Source organism: Lepisosteus platostomus, chromosome 7 (assembly GCF_059453375.1).
Source record: "Lepisosteus platostomus isolate fLepPlt1 chromosome 7, fLepPlt1.hap1, whole genome shotgun sequence".
In the NCBI taxonomy this organism is placed as follows: Eukaryota; Metazoa; Chordata; class Actinopteri; order Semionotiformes; family Lepisosteidae; genus Lepisosteus; species Lepisosteus platostomus.
Genome location: NC_142617.1, coordinates 39286032 through 39308543, shown reverse-complemented (window position 1 = coordinate 39308543; position 22512 = coordinate 39286032). Strand labels below are relative to the sequence as shown.

The following is a 22512-nucleotide window of genomic DNA, read 5'->3' as shown; positions in this document are numbered from 1 at the left end:
GAGAAGACAGGAAAAAGTGGATGGAGGTAAGGGGAAGTAGAGGAGGAGGAGGAAAGCCAAGAGTTTGAGAGAACCTTGTCCATATTGTTGTGTTTTATTATCTCTTCAGTTGCCAGGCAGGTGAACTGTGCAACCTGTGTAACGATTATTCCCTGACATCTCTTAAGCATGGCTGTTAAATCAGGGTGACTCAAAACTGTTAAGAACATGCTAATGGAGTTTTAATAGCCCTGAGTAAGTCACTGAGGGGGCTGCTGCCTCATCATCGCACGCTGACAGCCCCTGCTTCTCACTGTAATTACAGTACTTGCTTCCCTCTAAGAGCAACAGGCTCCAGTATTCAGAGGGCCAGCAACGCACTCCAAACAACTTTGCCCATAACAGATAGCATTCTCAAACCTTTTTGTACTTTGCCTTGGGCACTCTGACAACCCCCACAGTGGGCTGATTTCCTGGTGGTGTACCATACTGTGTTCACACAGCACTCATTTGTGTCGTTGTGTTTAAGAAAAGCATGCTGTCAAGTTAAATAATATCTGAGACCATGCATAGAGGAATCACCGCTGGAACATTTTGCTGTCAACATGTCATGGCCCTGTTCCCTCTAAGGTACAAAACCCAGCTATTTTTGAAGTTCTCATTTAGGCAGGGCTGTTTTTTAGGAAACCCCGGAAACGTGGAGATCTCAAACCAGGATTACTCTGTGTAAAATATCTCTGCAAATTTTACTTATCTCTAACAGAGGGGAAGTGGTAGACAGACCACTAGGCTAAGCCTGATGCCTCTTATTGATCTCACTCTATGTCGATAAAACCCTCTCTTGGAAGCCTGCACCTCTTTCTTGCCTTGTGAGCAATTCCAATCCTCTTGCATTGCAAATAATTCCTCTATATCCTTTTACTGCTGCGTTCTGTAATCTCAGTGGATCAGCCTGACACAAATGCCTTCTGATAAACATAAATAGCGCATTATTCTGCAATGCATCAGCCGGTGCTTTAAAGTGTTACAGATACGAAAGAGAAATCTCGACCGCACGGCAGTATGGAGGTGGCAGCGTGCACCAGGGACATCATTTATTCCAGAAAATGGCGGGGATGAGATGTGGATAATGACAATTCCAAATGAGCACAGAGAGCATTAGATATTAATACATGAGAAGAGCATCTCTGTGACATGGCCATTAGAAATCCAGTGTTTTCAATTCCTAATACATCTGAAAAGACAAAAACAGTGTCTTCAGAACAAATTTACACTGTTATTATAACAACCTGACAATGTTTTAAAAATCTCTGTGAGACCTTTAGTAAAGAAGCTACATGGAGAAAAATAAATACAACTACAGGTACCATTAACAACAATCGATACTGAAACAGCCACTAATGAGGACTGACAATGTGTGCACAATAATGTCTGCGTCCAGTAATATCTTATTTATGCATCGAGAGTTACAAAGCAATTTGATGTGTAAAGAGAATGTAGCACTAACTGGCTTGAGGACACTTGCAGGAGGAAAATCCTGTGCTTTGGAAAAGTGTATCAGGAAACCCCTGAAGCAGCAGGCTCAGGTTGCCTCACATAAACAATCCGTCCCCATTAAAGCACAGCTGCCAATTGCCTGGGCTCTGGCCTCTATCGGACTAGCCCAGTGCAATAGCAGTCCAGCTCAAGCCATCCACAGCCTCCCTTTACTGACCCGCTGTCTCACACCACAGCAGATGGCATTCAATGTATTAGGCTGTGGGAGGCGAACTGCTCCCTTGTAAAGCTTCTCTTTGCAAATCACAAAGGAGCCACTGTGAAACTAGTGTTGTCATTTGTTTATCTCAATTCAATATGCATGCAAACAGATCGAATAGTGACTGGTTCTTGAGTAACATATTTCACAATAGAGTGGTTGGAATAGGGCAGATAACTTCACAGCTACACCTGCAGATACTGTAACTTCAGCTGAACAACTGGATTTGTCATCTTAGGAATTAAAATGTGATAAAAAATATATTCCTATACTGTACTAGTATTTAAAATACAAGCTGTAATGTATTTTAAAATACAAGTAAATGTAACCCAGTAATGTTTTTATGTCTGGTAGTTTCACAAAGGCTTACAAGATTTACAGAAGATTCTGGAAGTAACCCTCTGGATATATAAAGATGCTGAATACATCACAGGGAAAGTCAAAGTCTCAATAAAGTATCACATTATTAGCCATCACTCCTGATAGCTTTAAAACAGTTTGAAGGACATTCCAGCTTCGACTGTGCCGTCCATCATCAAGATAATGAGATGGTTTCTGCCACTAGGATGATAATGTTTGATATGTCTTGCTTAAACATGTGGTTAGAAAACATGTGGGAGAATAACATAAACCAAAGGGCAAGAGTGGGAATCTGGTAAAACTCTGGCAGTAACTGTGCCAGAGTTCCATTGCAACTTTAAGACACGAATCTGCCTAATAAAAGTGGCTCCCATGTCAAATAGGACCACATGATGTTGCCAGCTGAAGCACAAGTTGAGTTTTTGGACTGTCTTACCAGGAGTACGACTAGCACAGAAAGACAAAGCTCTTTCAAACACAAATGGACTTGTTCCGTTTTAGTTCTGGTGTTCATCTTGTGGTCCTGGTGTTCTAGTTAGAACTGAATATACAGTCATGAAACTCAAAAACTGGCCACAACAGGATAACAATAACACAATGTTAAAAGAGCATAAAAATTAATGCTTTGATTGGTTACTATAATGTCTAATGTCTAAGAATATTTATTGTATTAACTAAAAACACCAGATCACATGAGTGCAAACAGGAGGAGTGGCCAAAAATCATCCCATTGAACAGTTTAAAAAGCATCTTTCATAAATTAGCAAAGTCAAAGTAAGGTGATGTATCCAATGTTCCTAAAAGTACACAAATGTACCCAAAGATATGCAAATATCCCAAATGTACCCAAATTTACTGGAATGTACCCAAATGAACCCAAATGTGCCCAAATGTACCCCAATGTCCCAAACAACCCTAAAGTCCTGAATGTCTTAAATGTACCCAATATTCCCGAAAGTACTCAAATATTCCCAGATGTATGAAGATGTACCCAAACATACTCAATATACCCAAAAGTAACCAAATGTACCCGAATGTACCCATATATGCCCCATGTACCCAAATGTACCCAGAAGAACCCAAAGGTATCCCAATGTACCCGAATGTACCTACTGTAAATGTACCCAGATGAACCCAAAGGTACCCAAATGTATCCAAATGTACTGGAATATACCGGAACGTACCCAAATTTACCAGAATGTACCCAAATGTATTCAAACTTACCCAAATGTACACAATGTACCCAAAAGTACCCGAATATGTCCAATGTACCTGAATGTTCCCAATGTACCAAAATGTACCCGAAAGTCCTGAGATGTACAGTACACAGATGTACCCAAATGGACCAGAATGTTAAAAAAGTACCCAGATGTGCAGTACCCAAATGTACCCTAAAGTACCCAAACTGTATGTACCCATATGTACCAAATTTACCTGAAGGTACCCAATGTACCCAATGTATCCGAATGTTCCCATAAGCACCCAAATTTACCTAAATATACACAAATGTACACAAATGAACCCAAATGTACCGGAAAGTATCGAGATCTACCCAGATGTACCCAAATGGGCCATAATGTCAAAAAAGTACCCAAATCTACTGAAAAGTACTTGAATATGCCCAATGGACCCAAATGTACCCAATGTACTTGAATGGACCCGAATGGACCCAAATGTACCCAATGTACCCGAATGGACCCAAATGTGCCTAATATTCCTGAATGTACCGGAGTATACCCATAAGTACTCATAGGTATCCAAATGTACCCAAATATACCTGACTGTACCCAATTTACCCGAATGTACCCAATATTCCCGAATGTACCCAAATATACCAGTATTTTCCCAAATGTTCCCAAATGTATCCAATGTATCCAAACTGTACCCAAACCTACCCTAATGTACCCAATGAGCCCGAATGTAACCAAATATGCCAATGTACCCAATGTACAGTACCTGAAGGTATCCATAAGTACCCTAACGTATTCAAATTTACCCAAATGTACAACAATGTACCAGCATTTTCCCTAATGTCCCAAAAGTATCCAAATGTTCCTGAATGAATCCGAATGTACCCATAATTACCAAAATATGCTGATGTAGTCAAAGGCTGTATTGATTGGAAACTCAACTGTAACTGATCGCATTCGAGGAGCTCATGTGGAGAGTTAGGAATGTTTATTTTTTAACTCTGTGTTATTGTGCTTGAGAAAATAAAAACAATTGGTTTGCAAAAAATAAACAAGTTTGAAGTTCCACAGACACGGCAAAAGAGGGAAAGGGCTCTCCTAGACGATCATTAGCTCAGAAGATGGAAAGCTCACCGCCAAGAAGCCTTGATTGCCTGTGACAGGAGGTACTGAGCTTCAGCGTTACCATCAGTCAGCACTTCAGACAAGCCAAGATAATAGAACCAAGGGAAGCACTTTGATCTTCTAAGAAGACCTTCTGATTGAGGATTCCGGATTTTCCCAGCTAGTTCAGAATCTTTATGTGCAATATTAAAGCTAAAGAATCCTCAGCCACTTGTACATGAAATTGTCTGCTTTCACCTAATGCTTTTGCAAAGCTACAGTCAATATGTGTCATGCCCTTTAGACTGTGTCCTTTTCTTAGTGCCTACTGAGAACAAACCAAAGAAAAATTGAAAGCAATACTGTATTATGATAGGACAGCGATCACATTTTTCACAACACCATGAAAAAACTGAGTGGATACAAACAGAGTGCATGCATGGTCATGCAGATGAGTAGGTGTTTCATTGGGAAGAGCTGATTCCACCATTTTTCCTTATTTTTAATTTTTTTTAACATAAGTTTTATTTTCACTGTATCCAAAATCTAATTGTCAATGCCTGCAGCAGGCAGGAAGTACCAGTTGAACACAAAGCTGGAGTGTTCCAGATAATTTTCAGATTCTAAATCCAAGAAGACTGACAACTAAATCTTTAAGAAAACAGAGGTTATAACAAGCACCTGCGTAGCATCCTACCACACTGTCCCTTGTCTCGGCCTCTCTAAATTCTTCACATGAAACTATTGGCAGCTGCCTTTTAAAAGGATCTATAGTTTAATGTGTTTTTTGGAAACTGTTCAAAACCCAGATGTGTCATTATCTCTGTAAGTGCAATAGCTTTCAAATGTGTCAGAGAAATCTTTGCTGAAATGAACCTCATATCTTTTTTCTGATAGAGTTTCCCATCTTAAGCTTTAGTGAGCTTATCTCCCAAATATTTATGTTTTACATTAGGAATCCAATGTAATATCCACAAATAAAACAATATGCAAAGAACGAGGGTACAATTACCACCATCTATAAACATCAGACAATTGTATATGTAATGATAAATAATATCCAGTTAACAGACATTAGCACGTGACAAGATGCAGCATCCAAAAGCAGTTATAAGACTTTTTTAATAAACACAGTTTCCATGTTGTGAAGCTTAATACTTCACTTTAAACACCAGGCATGCTACCCTTATCACAAGTATGTAAAGGCACTTCAGCAACTATAAAACGAATCGAGAGCCATTAGGGATGATTTTATTATTCACATTGGAGAAATAGAAAGTCTGTGCTGGGGTGGGGGGAAGGGATCCGGTGTCTAAGGTAAACCAAACTAGGAAACTAAAGTAAAAAAAACTCCTGAGACTAAATTAGATAATGAAATCTGCGCTCAGGGAGGTCTCTCTCAGCACGGAAAAGCTCACACCTGCCACTTTAATGTGGGGGGAGAACCGAAAGATTAATGGTCACACATCAAGGAAGAGTAGGCGTCTGTGCAATTAGACCCGAGACTCAGAGACAGAGGACAAAGGCAGCTGGGAAACAGTTTACAATGCGATTGATGCTTTGAATCCCTGCTCAATATGCTACGATGTGCAGATTAAAGGTTCTGGATCCCTTTGTGTGTAAAGGATGGTCAAACAGAAATGAAGCAAAGTCTCCTATTGATCAGTGTGCACAAGAATTTAAAAGTATAATTAGAGCTCCACTGCAAGGCTCTCCTAATACATGATGTCCTGCTCCCATTGTGCTCCTTGCATGGCTCTACGTTGATCCACATCCTCCAAAACTTTTGGAAAGGCTGCAAATGTTCCAGATAAGGGGAACATGCTGCAGATGAGCAGTCCTTTGGATGACATGCTAAATCAAAGGTCTGTTTTGGATTTGTGCATGATCTAGCCCTCAAAATCCCAGGCAATGTTCCTAAGAGTAGGCATCTTGACCCAGGTGTCTTGGTTAAATTCCACTCTGGGCTGGTACTGTACAAGGTCACCTCCCTCATGTTTTTCCTTAACTCAACAGGTGGCACAATTTCTCTACCTGACCTGCACTGCGTCACCCAGATGGAGGTGCACTTCAGTGGTGGGTGAAGTGGGCCCCCAGTGGTTGTGAACCATTCCTTATTTAAAAAGCACAATAAATTCCTAAAGTAATTATTCCCATTTCCAGGCTTTCCTATCACTCACTGCTGCAATACTGTTGATTTTATCTGACGTTTTCAAAATAATTGAAAGGAAAAGCTGAAAAGCATTTTCCCAGACTTTCTGTATTTTTATGTTTGCTGTGCATCCTGTCTTAAACCTTATTGTGTGTGTAGGAAGGGGTGGTATCACAAATGTTTTATTTATTCTGTATATTATATGAGATAATAAGTCATCAAAGAAATCTAAAAAACACCAAAAAACAAAAGAACCTGGCAAGAACCATTTGATATCCTTGACAAACCACTCAGCAATCCAAGCAACATCAAGGCTGGAAATTGTGTCTAATGCTACTGTATGGTGTCACCAACTTCATGACTTGGATATGTTCTGCAGAATCTTCACAATTTACTCTTGGAATTCTGCCTCTCCAGGAGTGCATCTTTGCAGCTGTGCAGCTGTGTTTCTCACAGTATTGATGAGAACAAAATTTCATTTCCTCTGACCCAAAATAGTAAATTGAAATTCTTTATTTGCATAAGAAGTCAAATCACCATTATGTATTGACCATCTGTTAAGCTGAAAATACCTGTAAAGGTTCTATTTATCCTTACGCTTATATTGAACATTTTCTGGACATGCCACTCAAACCGATTTATAGGTAATGGGGACTCCCCTCCACCACCACCAATGTGTAGCCCCACTTGCATGATGCAACATCAGCCATAGTGCACCAGTACACTCACCACACATCAGCTATCAGTGGGGAGGAGAATAGAGTGGTGAAGCTAATTCATAGATGGGGATTATTAGGAGGGCATGACGGGCACAGGCCAAGAGGAAATTTGGCCAGTACACTAGGGTTAACACCCCTTCTCTTCAAGAAACACCCAGATTTTTAAGAACAGAATCAGGACCTTGGTTTTACATCTTATCTGAAGGACAGCACCTTTTTTGCAGTACAGTCTCCCTATCACTACTGGAACATTAGGACCCATGCATTTTGCAGGGTGAGCACCCCCTGCAGGTCCCACTAACACCTCTTCCAACACCAACCTTAGCTTTCCCATGAGGTCTCCCATCCAGGTACTGGCCAGGCTCAAACCTGCTGAGCTTCAGGGGGTTGCTAGTTGTGAGTTGCAAGTTAATATACTGTAGCTGCTGACTCTAAAGGACTGTCTGTGTTAGAAAGATAGATGAACATGATTGTGTACAATCATGTAGGTTGGCAAACAGTTGAATGGATAGTTATAACAGGTGTAAAAGTACATATACTGTACATATGATGAGATTAAATTTGAGTTTAAAGTTATCCCTACTTTAGCAATAGCAAAAGCAAATTGATAATGTCACACTTTTTTGTGTGAATTCACGTGTTTCACAATTAAGTCGCGGCTTGCAGTAATTTGGATGCTTTTCGGTTTTAATAGCATTTACATGACAAAAACATCATATAATCCAATTTAGACACATTTGTGCAACTAACTTTAGTTATGAAGAGCAATCTAATCACTCCTTAGATTACAGTGAAACTTTTTTCTGTTAATAACTTGTGTATTAGCTACTGTTCTACAGAGCTTCTTATTCTTACTTTTTTAATTAAAAAGGCTGAAGACTGGAGAGTGGGAGTTGTTATTGTTTGTCTATTTAAGTTCTGATATGGTATGATTTCTTCAATTCTGTCAACCTTCTGTTACCAACTAAAGCTATTCGCAAACGTCCAGGCTTTCTAAAGAGCATATCTGAACATATTAATGAGTCTTAAAGTCAGATGCTGTATGACTAATACTTCCTAAGTGAAATCTGCTAACTTAATGTACACTGAAAGACAAAGGTATTGTATACTGCTTATTGGTATGCAACAGTAAGAAATTCATAAAATTAAAAAAATAGCATTATAACATTATAACTGCTTTCAAAAAAGAAACACAAATCTATTTTATAAGGAGACCATGATTGCACAGTCCATTACATCTGTTCAACAGCAAACAGCAGCTGTGAGGTTTTCAGTAAACCCCCTCCAAGTTCACTCTTTATCACAAGTTAGCATAATGTAAACCCTTCTGCTCTCTAAAAGCTCCTACTTGGTGCCATGAGGAGACAAGACCAGACACTATCCTATCATGCCGAATTTTGTCTGAAAGCATCAGTATCTGACACTACTAAACATTTCAGAAAAGCACCACTCATCCCATGCTGTTCACATCGAGCTTGAGTTATTTTGTTTTGTTGTTGTTTGCCTTTTCACTGATATATCCAGCGTACATCGTTTGCCCTTCATTTTTTAGTTATTATTAATGTTGTAAATATTGAGCCATCCTAAGTAGTGTAATTCTTTACTTGCTTATTTTCATTTTGGGAGGTTATTAAAACATAAAAGACAAACAAAATTGCACCCATAATTAAAGAATAAGAAGCGCGGGCAATGTTTAACATTAATTAGAGTAAGCCTAGCGCAAATATCACTTAGAACTTCTGCAGTAAAAAAGCAAATGGAGCATAGAAATGACAAGCTAACAGTGAAGAGGCACACAGATATCACCCTATTCCCAAGTCATCTTCTATACCTCTCACTAGCACACAGACACAGCCCAGAGAAACTCTTATAACAGTGATCCAGATATCTGGACACTTTTCTCCATTACCTGGGTACATACTGTACGTCTACATGGCAGTTTACTGGACATTGCATTAAAACAATTCTGAAAACTTTAGTTCTTCCACTGTATCATGAGTTTTGTGTGCCACGCATTATATATTTTGGCATTTACTTCATGGAGTGATTTCAGATTTTCCACATGCTTGTGTGATACATGTTTTTGTTATTTTCCTGATAATTTGAATCACCAGCAGTGTAAGATTTGGCTTTTCTGGCAAAGACTTCTGTAAATGCAGAGGGAGGAGGAGGATCTGTAGAGATGTCCACCTGACATGCCCACCTGGCACAGCCCCTCACCTTTTGGAGAGTTAGTGGCAATTGCAATAGTGGCATATCTCTCGCTAATGCCATTGCTCTGTGTCACTGGTTCTCTGCCAGACACAGAGAACAGCCTGTGACATTGGGCTATCAGTTCTGGCTATCTAAAGCCAACCCTGCACAATTAGCAGAATGCTGCCTGGTATAATTCGCTAGTGATATGTTCCAAGTTTGAATCAGTGATGTTTGAGCCATAGAGCTCTGTGCGATTGTGCCACACAGGGGGCCACGTACATGCTTTTTATTCCAAAGGTCTTTGGCGTGATAGCCAAAAAAGGCCCTTTGTCAATTCAAATTATAATCGACTGGTTGATTTTTGATTCACTCAGTTTTGTTTTCATTTCATGTTTTCTTGTTACCATGTGACAAGCATCTTTATGTGCTGCTACTTGGTTCTTTCCTGGCTGTAGTGCACACAATGTCATGTGGTTAACAGGCGCAATGTCAAAGGACAACCCTTCACTAATGACAGTCTCATCTGGAGTGCCTTATTGCAACATAATGACTCGCAGCTAAGAAAGGCATGGCACTCACAATGCTCTGCACTGCAAACATGAGAAAGAGTGGTCCTTCACTCAGTAGAACCTGAAGAAACACTGTTGTACTTACTCTGCAGTTTCCCAGTTCTTCAGCAGATAAAATGATGATGCCACACTTCTTTCCAGGAATTCCACTGAAATGAATGATGAGAAACTGTTACTTTTAACAGATAGTGCAAAGCTACGGCAATTAATAATTCACACACATTGTTAATCTTTACATGGATAGATATTACTGTGAATTGCAGGAAATAAATAAATTACATCAAAATGACTGTTCCACATTGGAGACAGAGCTATCTAAAAAGACTTTTAATTCTGCCTCTCACAAGTTCCTTCAAAAGAAGCAACCTTTGACAGATGTTTATAGATGGAGTGAAATACACATGGAAGTCGGGCGAACAGAGAGCCAATGGCTAAAGATGTAATCAGCTGTGAGGTGCTGATCCATAGCCATCGCCATTGTTTCTACATTAATGGTCCCCCTGTCTCTGCTACTGTGCCCCGTAACCAACAAGAAAGGCAGGGACTTTTCATGGAGTTTAAGAAGATTCTTGTTCAGGCCTCAGCTGGGAAGGAGAGAGAGCAAATATCCCGACAAGCCTTCACAAAGACTCCTTAGGCCTCTCCCCTCTGGATGACAACTCGCCTCCAGGGTGGGTAACTAAAACAGCATGTGTACCTCTGTTCTGATGACTAATGTTGTTGGAGGTGATTCAAGAAAAAAAAATTAAATGGATGTAAAGTATCAGTTAACTAGAGGATTTAACCTTGGGTCACCAATTAAGTTCATCTGAACCAATGTGAATAAATTAGAAGCAGTTCACTTGGCTGCTGATTTTTCTTATTGCTTGTGCAATACCAGTATCATTAACTGCAAATATTTTTCTTATTTCCTTAAATGCTGGGTCAAGCCTTAACTGAACTAGTTAACTCAGGTCTTAAGCTTGTCTCCCCATCCCAGTGCAAAGGAGAATGCACAGTTCCACCAGTGTCTAGCCTGGTGCAAGAGAGTGTGCACAAGTCCCCACTCTCCTTAACACTGGTGCAAGAGAGTGTGCACAAGTCCTCACTCTCTCAGTCAGTAAGCAAGACAACACAAGTGCCCCCTCTTTCAGCCTGGTTCAAGATATTGCAGCCATTAATTTGCACAGCCAACATGGGCTTGATCGCTTATCAGCTTACATGCACTTCGCAATTAACACTTTGTTCATTCACATTGCTGGTCCCAAGTGTGAGAGGAACTGAAGGAAATCTGTTGGTGTTTGACTGCCCTACAGCAGACTCGTGACTCACAGCCTGTCTGCCTCACCAGCCTCACCCCTCACTTCTTCCAACGTCAGGCTCCATGTCAGAGCAGAAACAGGCTTGTCAGAGTCAGGGGTAGCTGCTGGCACCCAGAAAGCCTTGGGACAAGGAAGGGAAAGCTTCCCTGTCCCTCAGGACACCCACCGCCTGTCCGTTCCACTTCCCCGCCATAGGCTGTCACTGAGTTTTCGAATGGACAGCGGAAGGAATCCTGATTCACCCATGAAAGGGGGGAGGCAGGAGGATGCTTGTCAGAATTTTTTGACAGCTTTAGAATTTTCTTTAGAATTCTGCTAAGAGCCACAGGTTGCTGTCAGTTTAATGAGAGAAAAAGAAAAAAAAAAACAAAAGGACAGTCTCCTGTCAAAATGCAGTGTTCCAGTGCCAAATCTGCAGTATGTTTCACATATAAATGACCAAAGCAGGAGAAAAACACAGTATACAGCCAATGAGTACTAATAAAGTGTAGGAAAAGGTAATCAGATGGGAAACTGATCAAACGGGTTGTGTTTTACTACCCTTAAGAAAATCTACTGCAGGAAATTGTCATAGTAGCTGCAGTTTATGTAGATCTCTTGTTTATCGTAAGCATTCACCTTGCTTTTTCATGGTTTTCTGCATTTCATATCCAGGCAGGTTATACTTTTTTGTAATTAATGTTGATTTCAATGTCCAGCTGCATGGGTTAATTTCTAACCTGTATACAGTAACTTGTGTGAGTATCTTTGAGGATTTTGAATACTTGACTTAGGTCACCTTGTTGTCTTCTCTAATCATACAGACATATTTGTTTTAGCCTTTCAGGGAATATACAGTACCTGGTCATTCTTAGTTGTACTAATTTCACATCAGCTATTTAATATTTGCAATGTAATGTGGCTGCAAAAACTGTACACTACATTCAAAATGAGGTCTTATTTATGTATTGTGCAGTTTTAAGGTTTTAAGCTTTTAATTATGCTTTCTATGCATCTGTATAATTAACAAAAAGAGATATTTAATAGATCCACAGCTTTTTTTTCTTTAGTAATTTTACAGCCACAGCTTAAATATGGAGTTCGAAAACCCTCGTGGATTGGACAGGTCATGGCACATGTTCGAGGACTGAGAAGTGCTGATAAAATATGTGAGGCCCAAAATCAAGTCAAATCTCTCTGCCCTTAGACAAACTATAGAAAGTGAGACCTCAGCAGGCGGTCATGTCTTCCCTAGCGTTTAATTTATCATAAGTTTTCTTCCTGTTTCAATACTCTGAACTCAGTGGCACTTCAGCTGAGCCTTATGCTTCAATTCAAGTTGCAAAAGCAAACAAATGCCCATAAAAATATTTTAAAAACTCGCTGATCCAGAAGCCAACATAAAAGATTCCTTCCCAGTTCCAAGCCCTGGCTAGCTGTCATCAACTCGCTGTATGTCTCCCCAGGCATACTAAAACATCAGAATGAGGTCCTATTGTAAAACTTTGTGCAGCAGCAGCTGCCGATGACATAATTCAGCCCCTAGCCCCTGGAAGTCAGTTTGGATAAAAGCATCAGCTAAATAACTGATGCAGAAGTGACACAAAAATACAACAGAGAAAAAGAAGCTTTCCTTGGCTTCCTGGAAAATTTGGCTATTGGATGCTGTGCTCCGCTGCTCAGGTCTTGCAGGTAGGTGATGCTGCTGTTTTCTGTGCCTCTCTCTGCTGTCCACTAGGATCACCAGGGATTTCCTGCACTATACTTCCCTGGAGGACCTGAGGTAGAGTGGGGAGGTTGATGGCTTGCATTGCCCAGGAACACTCCTGGGCCCCCAGCCAGGAATCGATGGGAGTCTCACTGCCAGGTGATCGAAGCACTCACAGGACAGATGTCTACCCTTCTCCTGCTTTGCTGAAATCAGCGATTGTCTGGAATTGACCCAGTGCAGCACAAACAACATCAGCACCCCAGCTCCTCCATCCAAGGCAGATTTCCGCTTATGAGCAGAGACATTCTTTTACCGTTATTCGATAAGAAATAATGGTACCGCTCAGAGGGGCAGGGGGGTTGTGAGCTGGGTATAAATGATTAATCTCTCTCCACTTAATCTGGTAACCCTCAATCAGTAAAGAACCAGATCTGCTATTGAGATGACATATGTCGATTTTCAAAGGCTGGGGAATTAGTTTGGAGTGCATGGGTGCACCAGAGAGATTATTTTCATTCCCAATAACACATTTGTGCAGGTGAACAGGTGAAGAGACTAACAGTTAGCAGCAATTAGCATGTTTGTCGAGCCAAATCAGCAAACAGACAAAAAAAGAAATAAACAGGCTGTCTGTTTGAAAAATTGCCCACTCACACATAAGGCTCTTTTTCAGGCAGCACAGAGCCACTTTGGACTCACGAACACTATACGGTGAATCATCAGCACCAGGAGAAAAACTTCAGCCCCTCATGATGATAGTTCTCAAATCAAGCACACATTCCAAAAAAATTAACATCTTAAAAGGCCAAAAAATCTAGCAGTTTCCAGCATAATTTAAATATGATTACCTGCCAAAGGGCTGATGGAAATCTAGAATTTTCTAAATACTTTAGTAAGCCATGAACATATCTACTGAAACAACACTTTGTCTCCAGCAGGGCGTGGAGAAGCAGAACCATCATCACGAACAAACCATAAAGATGGAAACCAACTTATCCTCTGTTCCAGGTTCAACTTACGGCAACAAAAAAAAGAGTGAAAAGCATGGCTGAGACATTTCTCAGATTGTCACTCAGCCTGTCACTGTGTTTTTCAGATTTTTGACAAAAAAAACCTTAAATGACTTCTGTTAAACTTACAGTACAAGATGTTTAAAATGAAGTACTGTACTTTTCTTCTTTAAGACATGTTGAGTTACTGTTTTTGGAGTATCAGATTGTAATTCCGGCTTTGTAAAAAATACACATTATTGGTAATAAAATTACCAACAATTTACCAAAAATAAGAATTATTAGAAAATAAGAAAATAGTCATTATTAGAAAGTAAGAAATATTACTGCAATTCGATTTTTTCTAGTATACCATCTCCATCAGGATGCCTTGAAAGGCAGTGAAAACAGAGAGATATGAGAGTACTGGTCTGTAGGTCTTGTTTCTTCATGGACACTGGTGACTCAACAGCTAGAACATACAGAAAGTCTGCATACCTACAGTACAGTATTCCACTTCTACAACACACCCACAACATCTGCTGACTTTAACTCATCTCAACTCACTTCAATGGGTGTTATATAACTTTGAAGGCATAATTAGGCCTGCTTCTTGAAACCTGCACGTAAAACATGATTAAAGTTTCTTTTTCTTAAGGCTCCAAGGAAAAAGAAGTTCACCCCTTCCATTAACTGTTCAAGCTCAAGTCTCTGTGGATTGCAGAGGCTCGTTACACCACAGAACTGGGGAGAAGCTGGATTCAGCAGACACGTAAACAAAAGGAAAAACAAGAAGCCAAGACACACTTTCGAAGCTGTGGATGGACTATTCCAGAGAAAATGACCAGATTAATTACTGGGAAATCAAGACACTGCCCGTGACAGATAAAGTGGCCAGTACTGAGATTCAAGAGCCTGTATGTCTGCGCCTGTCTATGCGTTTGTGTCTGTACATGAACTCCTGCCAGGAGAGATAAAGTTAATCTTTGCTTAGGCTGCTTAAAAGCCTGGTGAAGCAGTAATGAATCTTGCTGGGAGTCTCTGACCGTTTTTCTGTGCTCTTTACCCTCAGCTGTGGCGCATTAGTGGAGGAGAACAAAGAGGAGCTGCCTGCTCGTTGCTGGCAGCTTGCACTTTGTAAGCTGCATTAAGAGATGTGATCGCGGATGGTGGCGATAATGCCAACCCCACCACACCCCCCTAGTCCCCGGGTTTGGAGGAAAGGAAAGGAGGCGCTGTGCCAGATCTGCAGTGCCTGAGGAGTCAGGACAGAGGTGAATGCTGAAAGGAGACCGATGGCCTTTTATCCCTGTCAAGAATTGTGAAAGGTGTGAGATTTTCACCCTGTACGGGTCTGGAAGAGGGTTTAGGTTTGCTGGCTCTCGGGGAGGCAAATAAAAACAAACAGGAAGCATACTGTATATACAGTAGAATGGCTGATCAGTCTCACATGGCAAAAGCATGCAGCAGATCAATATATATCTTATATTTTTGGTAAATCTTATATCTTTTATATATCTTTGGACATGAAATTGTTCATACCAGCTCAGACATTACATACTGTAGATAGAGTATAGAGTACTTCTGCATCAGACATTTAGTTTTACTGAATTACTCCTAAACAATAATGTGTGTGCTGTTAACTGCGAAATATCACTTTTTTTTAAGTTATTTTCTGATCGCTTTTGTATGTGCTGATAACAAGGCTCAATGTTTGGGGGAATTGATAGTTGTCAGTACAATTCTGGAATTACACACTTGTGTAAGAATACAGACAGGTTAGGTCTTTATGTGCAAAAGCCAGACCCAAAAGTTCTGGCACCTCAGCAGTTTATTTTTCATTCTGAACTACACTGCTTTCAGCGGACCATGTAATGAAAATTTAAAAAGTAATAATAAGACCAGGCACTGTTCTGTGATGAAATTGCTGCTGTTTAAAGGATGGGTTACATTAACTTTAACGGCATCGTCTCCAGGATGTCTTTCTCAAAATACTGTAGCTGTTTTTTTTATCATACTTGTGAAATTGAGGGAAAGTGGTGAGGCCTGTAGCTGGGCATGGGAATGACCCTCGGTAGACCATTTCAAATCAGTTCACTTCCAGTAAAAGCATTAATGAGAACCAATCCCTCCTCAAACCTCAGTTGCCTTCTTCCCACAGCAGGATTAAAACCCACACAATGTCTCCTCAGTTATATGCCAGAAATACCTTGAACATTAGCAAACACTTTAAAGATAAACAAACAGATGAAAAAGAATCATTCTAGCATAGAGATACACACAAGAGAAATCCTTTACATATCGGATTATGGTGGGGAAAATGAGATATAGTGTACTTGCTGCATCTAATATTACAGTACATTCCCCTCTGAATCTCTGTGCTCTCAAGGGGCTGGTGTGTTTGCAGGCTCCTACAGTATGTCTCTTTAAAGCAGCAGGGATACGATATTGAACTGGTCCAGTTAAAGCAGTAACCAACTGGTTTAGCTCATTAAGAGATGAGTTGGAATGAATAGCTGCAGACTCATTAGCCCTCTGGGACCAGGACTGGGCAGCCCTGTTATAAATGAGCCATTGACAATCGCTATTCCTTGCAGTTCTTTATTCCAGAACAACATACTGCCTACTCTTTCACTGGCTCCCCTCCTTCAAATGGGAGATGAAACCTACCTGTTCTCCAGTAATACTTGCACTCAGTGCTTCATTGCTTTGTTTTTGTGCAGCAATATGTAATTGGTCTCTTTATTGTACTCTTTTTTAAGAGTATTTTTTGTACCAACAGATAATGTGAAACTATGAAAATAAGTGAGCTGTATGAGTTGCCGTATACAAAGCCATTTTCTAAGGAAATACATTTTAATAACAGTGCTCCTGTCTGCAGTCCAGCTGAGGAATTGGGGGACAGTATTTCTAGTCTGTAAATACACTTGCATATCTGTGGCAGGGGATACCCATGTCCACAGTGGTGGATATGCATGATGAAACAAAATGATTCCTTTATATACGTAGTTGCCAGAGGACAAAATAATAATATGGACAAGATAAAAACATCTCACTGGAACATGTAATACTGTGGATATTCTACCTATGGCAAAACTCTTGTTTTCCATATTATTGTATGTCCACTATAGATTGGAGTAATGCCTACCTCTGAACTACATACTGTCCAAGCAGAGTCATGTACTCTCGATTCACCTGTGCATACTATTGGTGTGTTGGCATTGCCTGAACCAGTGTCATTCTTTGGGTGTAAAAAAGTGTATATCTGTGTTTAGAACAAAAGACCTAAAGGACAGTCTAAGCTTCAGACAGTGGGTCACAGGCTTCTGTAGCACTTCACCCTTTTAGTTCTACACATCCATGGAGAGGCTCACAGTTATATACTCAGTCTATCAAACTAAGTGATTTTTAATGCTGTACTTTGTCTCCTCTGAGAGATTCTAACACAGAAAGAGAAGGAATGCAGAAGTGAGGGTAACATCTGGCTAATGTGAAAATGACGGGTCTAAATTCAGCTACCTAGAGCCTTTTGAGTTTGTTAGCTGAGATGAAAAATGCCTGCCAAGATTCGACAAGGTAGCATTGTGCCAAGAGCAGCGTGCAGCAGTGTGTGGAAAATGAGATGGATGGAATTTTGCTGTTACAAAAGCTGAGGCAGCCTGCTGTCAGCTTCGGTGGGGAAAGATGGCAATAATCAATAACAGGTGTCTGTCACAGTGGATAAAGACTGATAACAGGAGGTATTGATTAGTGATGGGCTGATATTCCTGGACTGCTGCTGAAATTCCTGTCTCGCTGTACAGGGGGACATCACTGTCAAATCTGATTCTCAGATTTTCACTGGTATAAATCTATCAAAAACATACCAACACAAGGGAGATTATAGGCAAAACAAAGCCACTTACCACCATGTTTGTTTGACTGACTGCTTGTAATTCATTGATTCTAAAAGTTCAACCTGACTGTTGTTTAGCAATTCCCAAGTCTCAGGGTAATATACAGTAGTCCAGATTCCTATAACCCTTTGTTGCAAATTCAAATCTGTATGTAATGTACTGTACAGTCAATTCTGTGATAATGCATGCTTTTGCAGTGTAAACTGAATATAGTTTTATGATTTTCTTACAGCTATTATTTTTTTACTACGCAAGTGTAATTATATATAGCGTAATTTAGTATGCTGAAACCAGTCAAAATAAAACGACCAAAATAAACGACTGTGAGGATGATTCCATGCTGCACGGTCAGGAATTAACTTGCTAACAGATGCTTGAAACCCAAAGTGATTATGTAGTAAAATGTGTATTAACAAATAAAATAGAAAAGCTGGACTTCAGACATCCCATTAAAAGAAAAAAGTTTTTTTTTTAAAAAAAAGAACATTGATGAGTTCCTGTTTGCACCCGTTTGATAAAAATGATTGGCTATCAGAAGGGATTATCTTGATGGCTTCTAAGCTACATCTGCTTCCTCCATACAAAAACCAATTTGTGAGCTCTCCATTTCACAGGGGTTAACTGCACTGTCTGCATGGATGCGCTTGATACTGATTGGATTATTCTGCCAAGGGCCTTTATACCTTCAGCCTTAATGACACTAAATAGCTTTTTCCACTGGTGTAATGCAAACTTTTGCTAAATCCTTCAACTGGCAGCACACATTGTCAAAAAGCAATACATACTCAGACCAGATTCCTTCTTTCATCTTTGTCAGTTTCACAACTCAAAAACTACCACTCACTTCATACTCCGCAGGTATTATCTTACCATTCGTACAAAGAGAAAAATTAATTAGAATAATTTATCTGAAATAATCTGCAATTATTATTCTTCAAATGCAAAACAACATTTACCGTCTACAGCAGTACACATGTATGAGGACTCCAGCACGGGAACTTGGATTGTTTATGAATTTGGCAGGGAAAACAGGCATTTTTATTACACATAACAGCATGTTGTCACATTGTTACCCTGAGATCAATGAGATCATACTACTAGTGGACCATGCTGAGATCACTGGCGAAGAATTAATTAATCAGAATCTAAAAGATTATGGATTTTAAGTGCATTACCAAACCTACAGCAACAAGACAGTGCGCTATTTCCAGAACCTTGGGGTGCTGTTATTTCAGATGTACAATAAAAAACACACACACACAGCACCAGAATCCTCCTCACCATCCCAGGAAAACCAGCAGCAGGAGTAAACTCACAAAGCTGATCGTGTTGAGCAGAGCCCCTGACTTCTTGAGAACCCTTTGAAGTTCACAGGAAACACGCAAAAGAAGAGTCTTTCCAAACATAACCCTAACCGCAGTGCTACCTAGAAAGGGTGAGCATCTGTCAACACTTTTGATCCATAGCGCCTCCTATGAATTTTTAGGTAACTTAAAAGTTTTGGCAATGCCAGTAAGCAGCTCACCGATCCTCCAGTCAAACCCAGCTCAAAGGAGCACGTGCACAGGTCCACACTCTCCCCTAATATGTCCTAATATGAGTCAAGGCCCTGACAACAGCTGGTGGCTCCAAATTGAGTGGGTAAATAATAAAAAATATTGGTGCCTCAAATGGATTCTAAGCTTTTCTTCCCTCAGGCTTTGCTCCATTTTCTTTAAACGTAGGTCTGGAAAACAAATGGCTTCACATTTAGCCCTGCAGGTAAAGACCTACCCTAAGAGAAAAGCTATCTATCAGAACAGCTTCATACTCTCATGAAACGCCAACAAACAATCCTCCTGCCTGCACTGAATAACCATATGTTCACCATTATTTTCCTCAAAAGGATAACTCAAACAAGTGACTTTCTACCTCTTTCATGAATCACAGTGATCTATGGGGACTAAGTCAGCTTTCATAAATGAGCTGCCTTTGCTAAAGACAATCTCTTCTATAGTTACACATCTGTGTACAACGTCCAAGAGGACAACATGTGCTCTCCAATCTGCGCATTTTCACTTCATTCAGTGTTGCTAAAATTACATGTTCTGTATATGTTACCATGACAACCTCATATAATAATGCTATTTTTGCTCTCTTACAAAAGCAATGTTCAAAAACAAAAATGAGGAATGTCTTTTAAAAATCATTCACATATCTATATCAGCTACTGTGTGATCAATAACTAGTGCATGATATAGGACAAAAAAGCTGTGAAAAGGCTTGATTGTGAAGAATTGCATTCTGAGAGATGTTTCTGAGTCAAACTCTGAGAGACAAAAAGGCCTGCCAATCAAATTGATTTCCAGGTAACGGTGAACCGACTTTTTATTCATGGGTTAGTTTTAAAGCTAACCAATGAGTAAACTCCAGGGAGGAGAAGAGCGAGGATGACTTTTTGTTTCTTTCTTTAAAAGATATTGTAACATCGCAGCGCAAGCTGTTTTGAAACAGGGTAATCGTGCATTAGTTCTGCCAGGAGACACAAGTGAGAGAATAACAAAAAAACAAGTAACTCCACAGATGGCATCATGAAGTTAAAAAGCCATGTGTCTTCACTAGTCTTGCACTGAAATGTAGTTCTCATTCACAACTCAATGAATGAACTCAGCTGTCCTATGTGAAGTGACTAGTATGGAGAATTTTTCTCTGTACAGTAGGAAAGGTTCAGTCTATTCAGTCAATAAAGGTGGAAGACAGAATGGGAGTTGTTTATGTGTTTAAAGGTGATATGGGCTCCCTATGGTCTTCCTTCAGCAAGAAAAACAGGATTTAGAAGGTCGTTGCAATTGACTTCCGCTTGATTTGCCCACTTGTAAGTACGTTTTAAAAAAGCAGCAAAGCAAACAACCTCTCTCCCCAAAACAAACAGAAGCGGTTTAAATTCACATTTGCCTGCTAGCCTGAGACTCTGTGGGTCGATTCCACAGTCATAGGAGTTAGCCTCCATCTCAGAATTGTCCTGTAGATGCTATTATGATGCAATTAAAGATGATCTGGATCCAATCACCAAACTTCACAAGAGGACCAGTTCAACAGGATATCAGTTCTTTCAGTAACCTGGTTTCTGAGCAGCCCAAGTTAAGGTTCTCTGTCAGAGTGTAGGTTGTGTCTTGTAGTCCAGATACAGTATGGACTACGACATCCCAGCTGTCAGTGGCTGGCATGCCCCAGGGCATTGCAAAACTAGCTCTGCACTGGCATGCTGGAATTGGCTACGGTGTCCTCAGCCTGGGCTGTAGGACTGGACATTGTGACCCTTGTGAATGCAGGGAGCCTGGGAGCGTGGGCTGCGATAACTGTCAGTGAGAACCGTGTCGTTCCCCCAGCTGCTGTGGCTACTGTGAGATAAGATGGATGGCACTGAAAGTGCACATTTCAGGCGAAAGAATGCATGCTCCTTTGCTCCATGCAAAGGTGCAAAGGTCAAAACTGTCGGCTGAATATAATGAGTGATTCCAAGTTTAAAACTCTCTATAGCAAAATCATGGTGGGAAAAATACTTTGATAGAGTAAACAAGTCAGAATCAGGGCTAAAAGCACAACCTAGTACCCACAATACTCTTCTTAAATTGCACAAAGGCATGACTGATGCTGCAGGGCATCTGAAAAATCTCCAGGAGGAACATCGCAGCCGTTCTGATTCTGCTATTTGAATTGTATAGAGCAACTGATACCTAAAGCCTAATTCATCTGAGACTCAATTTTATTGTGGAACTCTTAGGAGACTACAAGGTAGAAGTCAAATAATGGGAGATTCAGTATCATGCATAGTTACTGTCTGTATCACTACTATAAAGCAATTTTGTTTTAATAACAATTGTTACCAACTATATTTTAAACTGGACATCACTTAAGATATGCACTTATTTGTGTTACAGTTGAATGGTACAATCCGTGTTCATTCTGAAAACACATACTTATCTATCCAACTGTCTAATAAGAGACCCCTTCAAGGCTGTAATGTTTTTAAGCTGAAGTCACTGTGCATTACGGATATGTGGATATTAATGAGCTGATCATTTCACAACTTTAAAAAGCAGAATTAAAAGTCTCTTCAGATGGTTCAGCTTTCTAATGTTGTGAAATGATCAGAATAAATTAATATTCATGTAGCCCATAGTGTCTATCTGTGTTGCTCTTAATGAGTCCCCATTTCTTCTTCGAAGCAGCACTGTAAATGTTGGTCTTTGGACAAAAAACTGCCTTTGCTAAATACCCAAGCCATCTGATTTCAACCACTGCATTTAATGGCTTTACTGAGTTTCCGAAGAAATCTTGAGCCTCTGTCTGTTACTCAGGTTGCCACTCAGAAGATGGAAATTCATTGCTCTTACGCAACAGCTGAAGGGGTAAAAAAAAAAGTCAAACAAATACTTTATTTTCTCATTAGTTGGCTTATTGAAAATGGGATATGAGCTTCAAACGACAAGTGCCTGGTTGCAATAGAAACAACATTTATGCTCAAAGTGAAGAACGTTAAGTCAATCAACTGCACAATTCAGCTGTGCAATGCTCTGTTCCATCTGGGTGCTGGAATAAAAACCAAAAACCAAACCATAGGTTCCACTC

The 22512-nt window shown here is 40.1% G+C and overlaps 1 protein-coding gene across 2 annotated transcripts in view; it reads right to left on the bottom strand.

The window, feature by feature from the left end:
- cpne5b (copine Vb) overlaps positions 1-22512 on the bottom strand; it is a 132736-nt gene that overhangs the window by 57622 nt on the left and 52602 nt on the right. For both annotated transcript variants that reach the window (XM_088640193.1, XM_088640194.1), the window contains one exon: positions 10111-10174. In XM_088640193.1, the coding sequence (XP_088496319.1) occupies positions 10111-10174 (64 nt within the window). The remainder of the gene's footprint in view (positions 1-10110; positions 10175-22512) is intronic.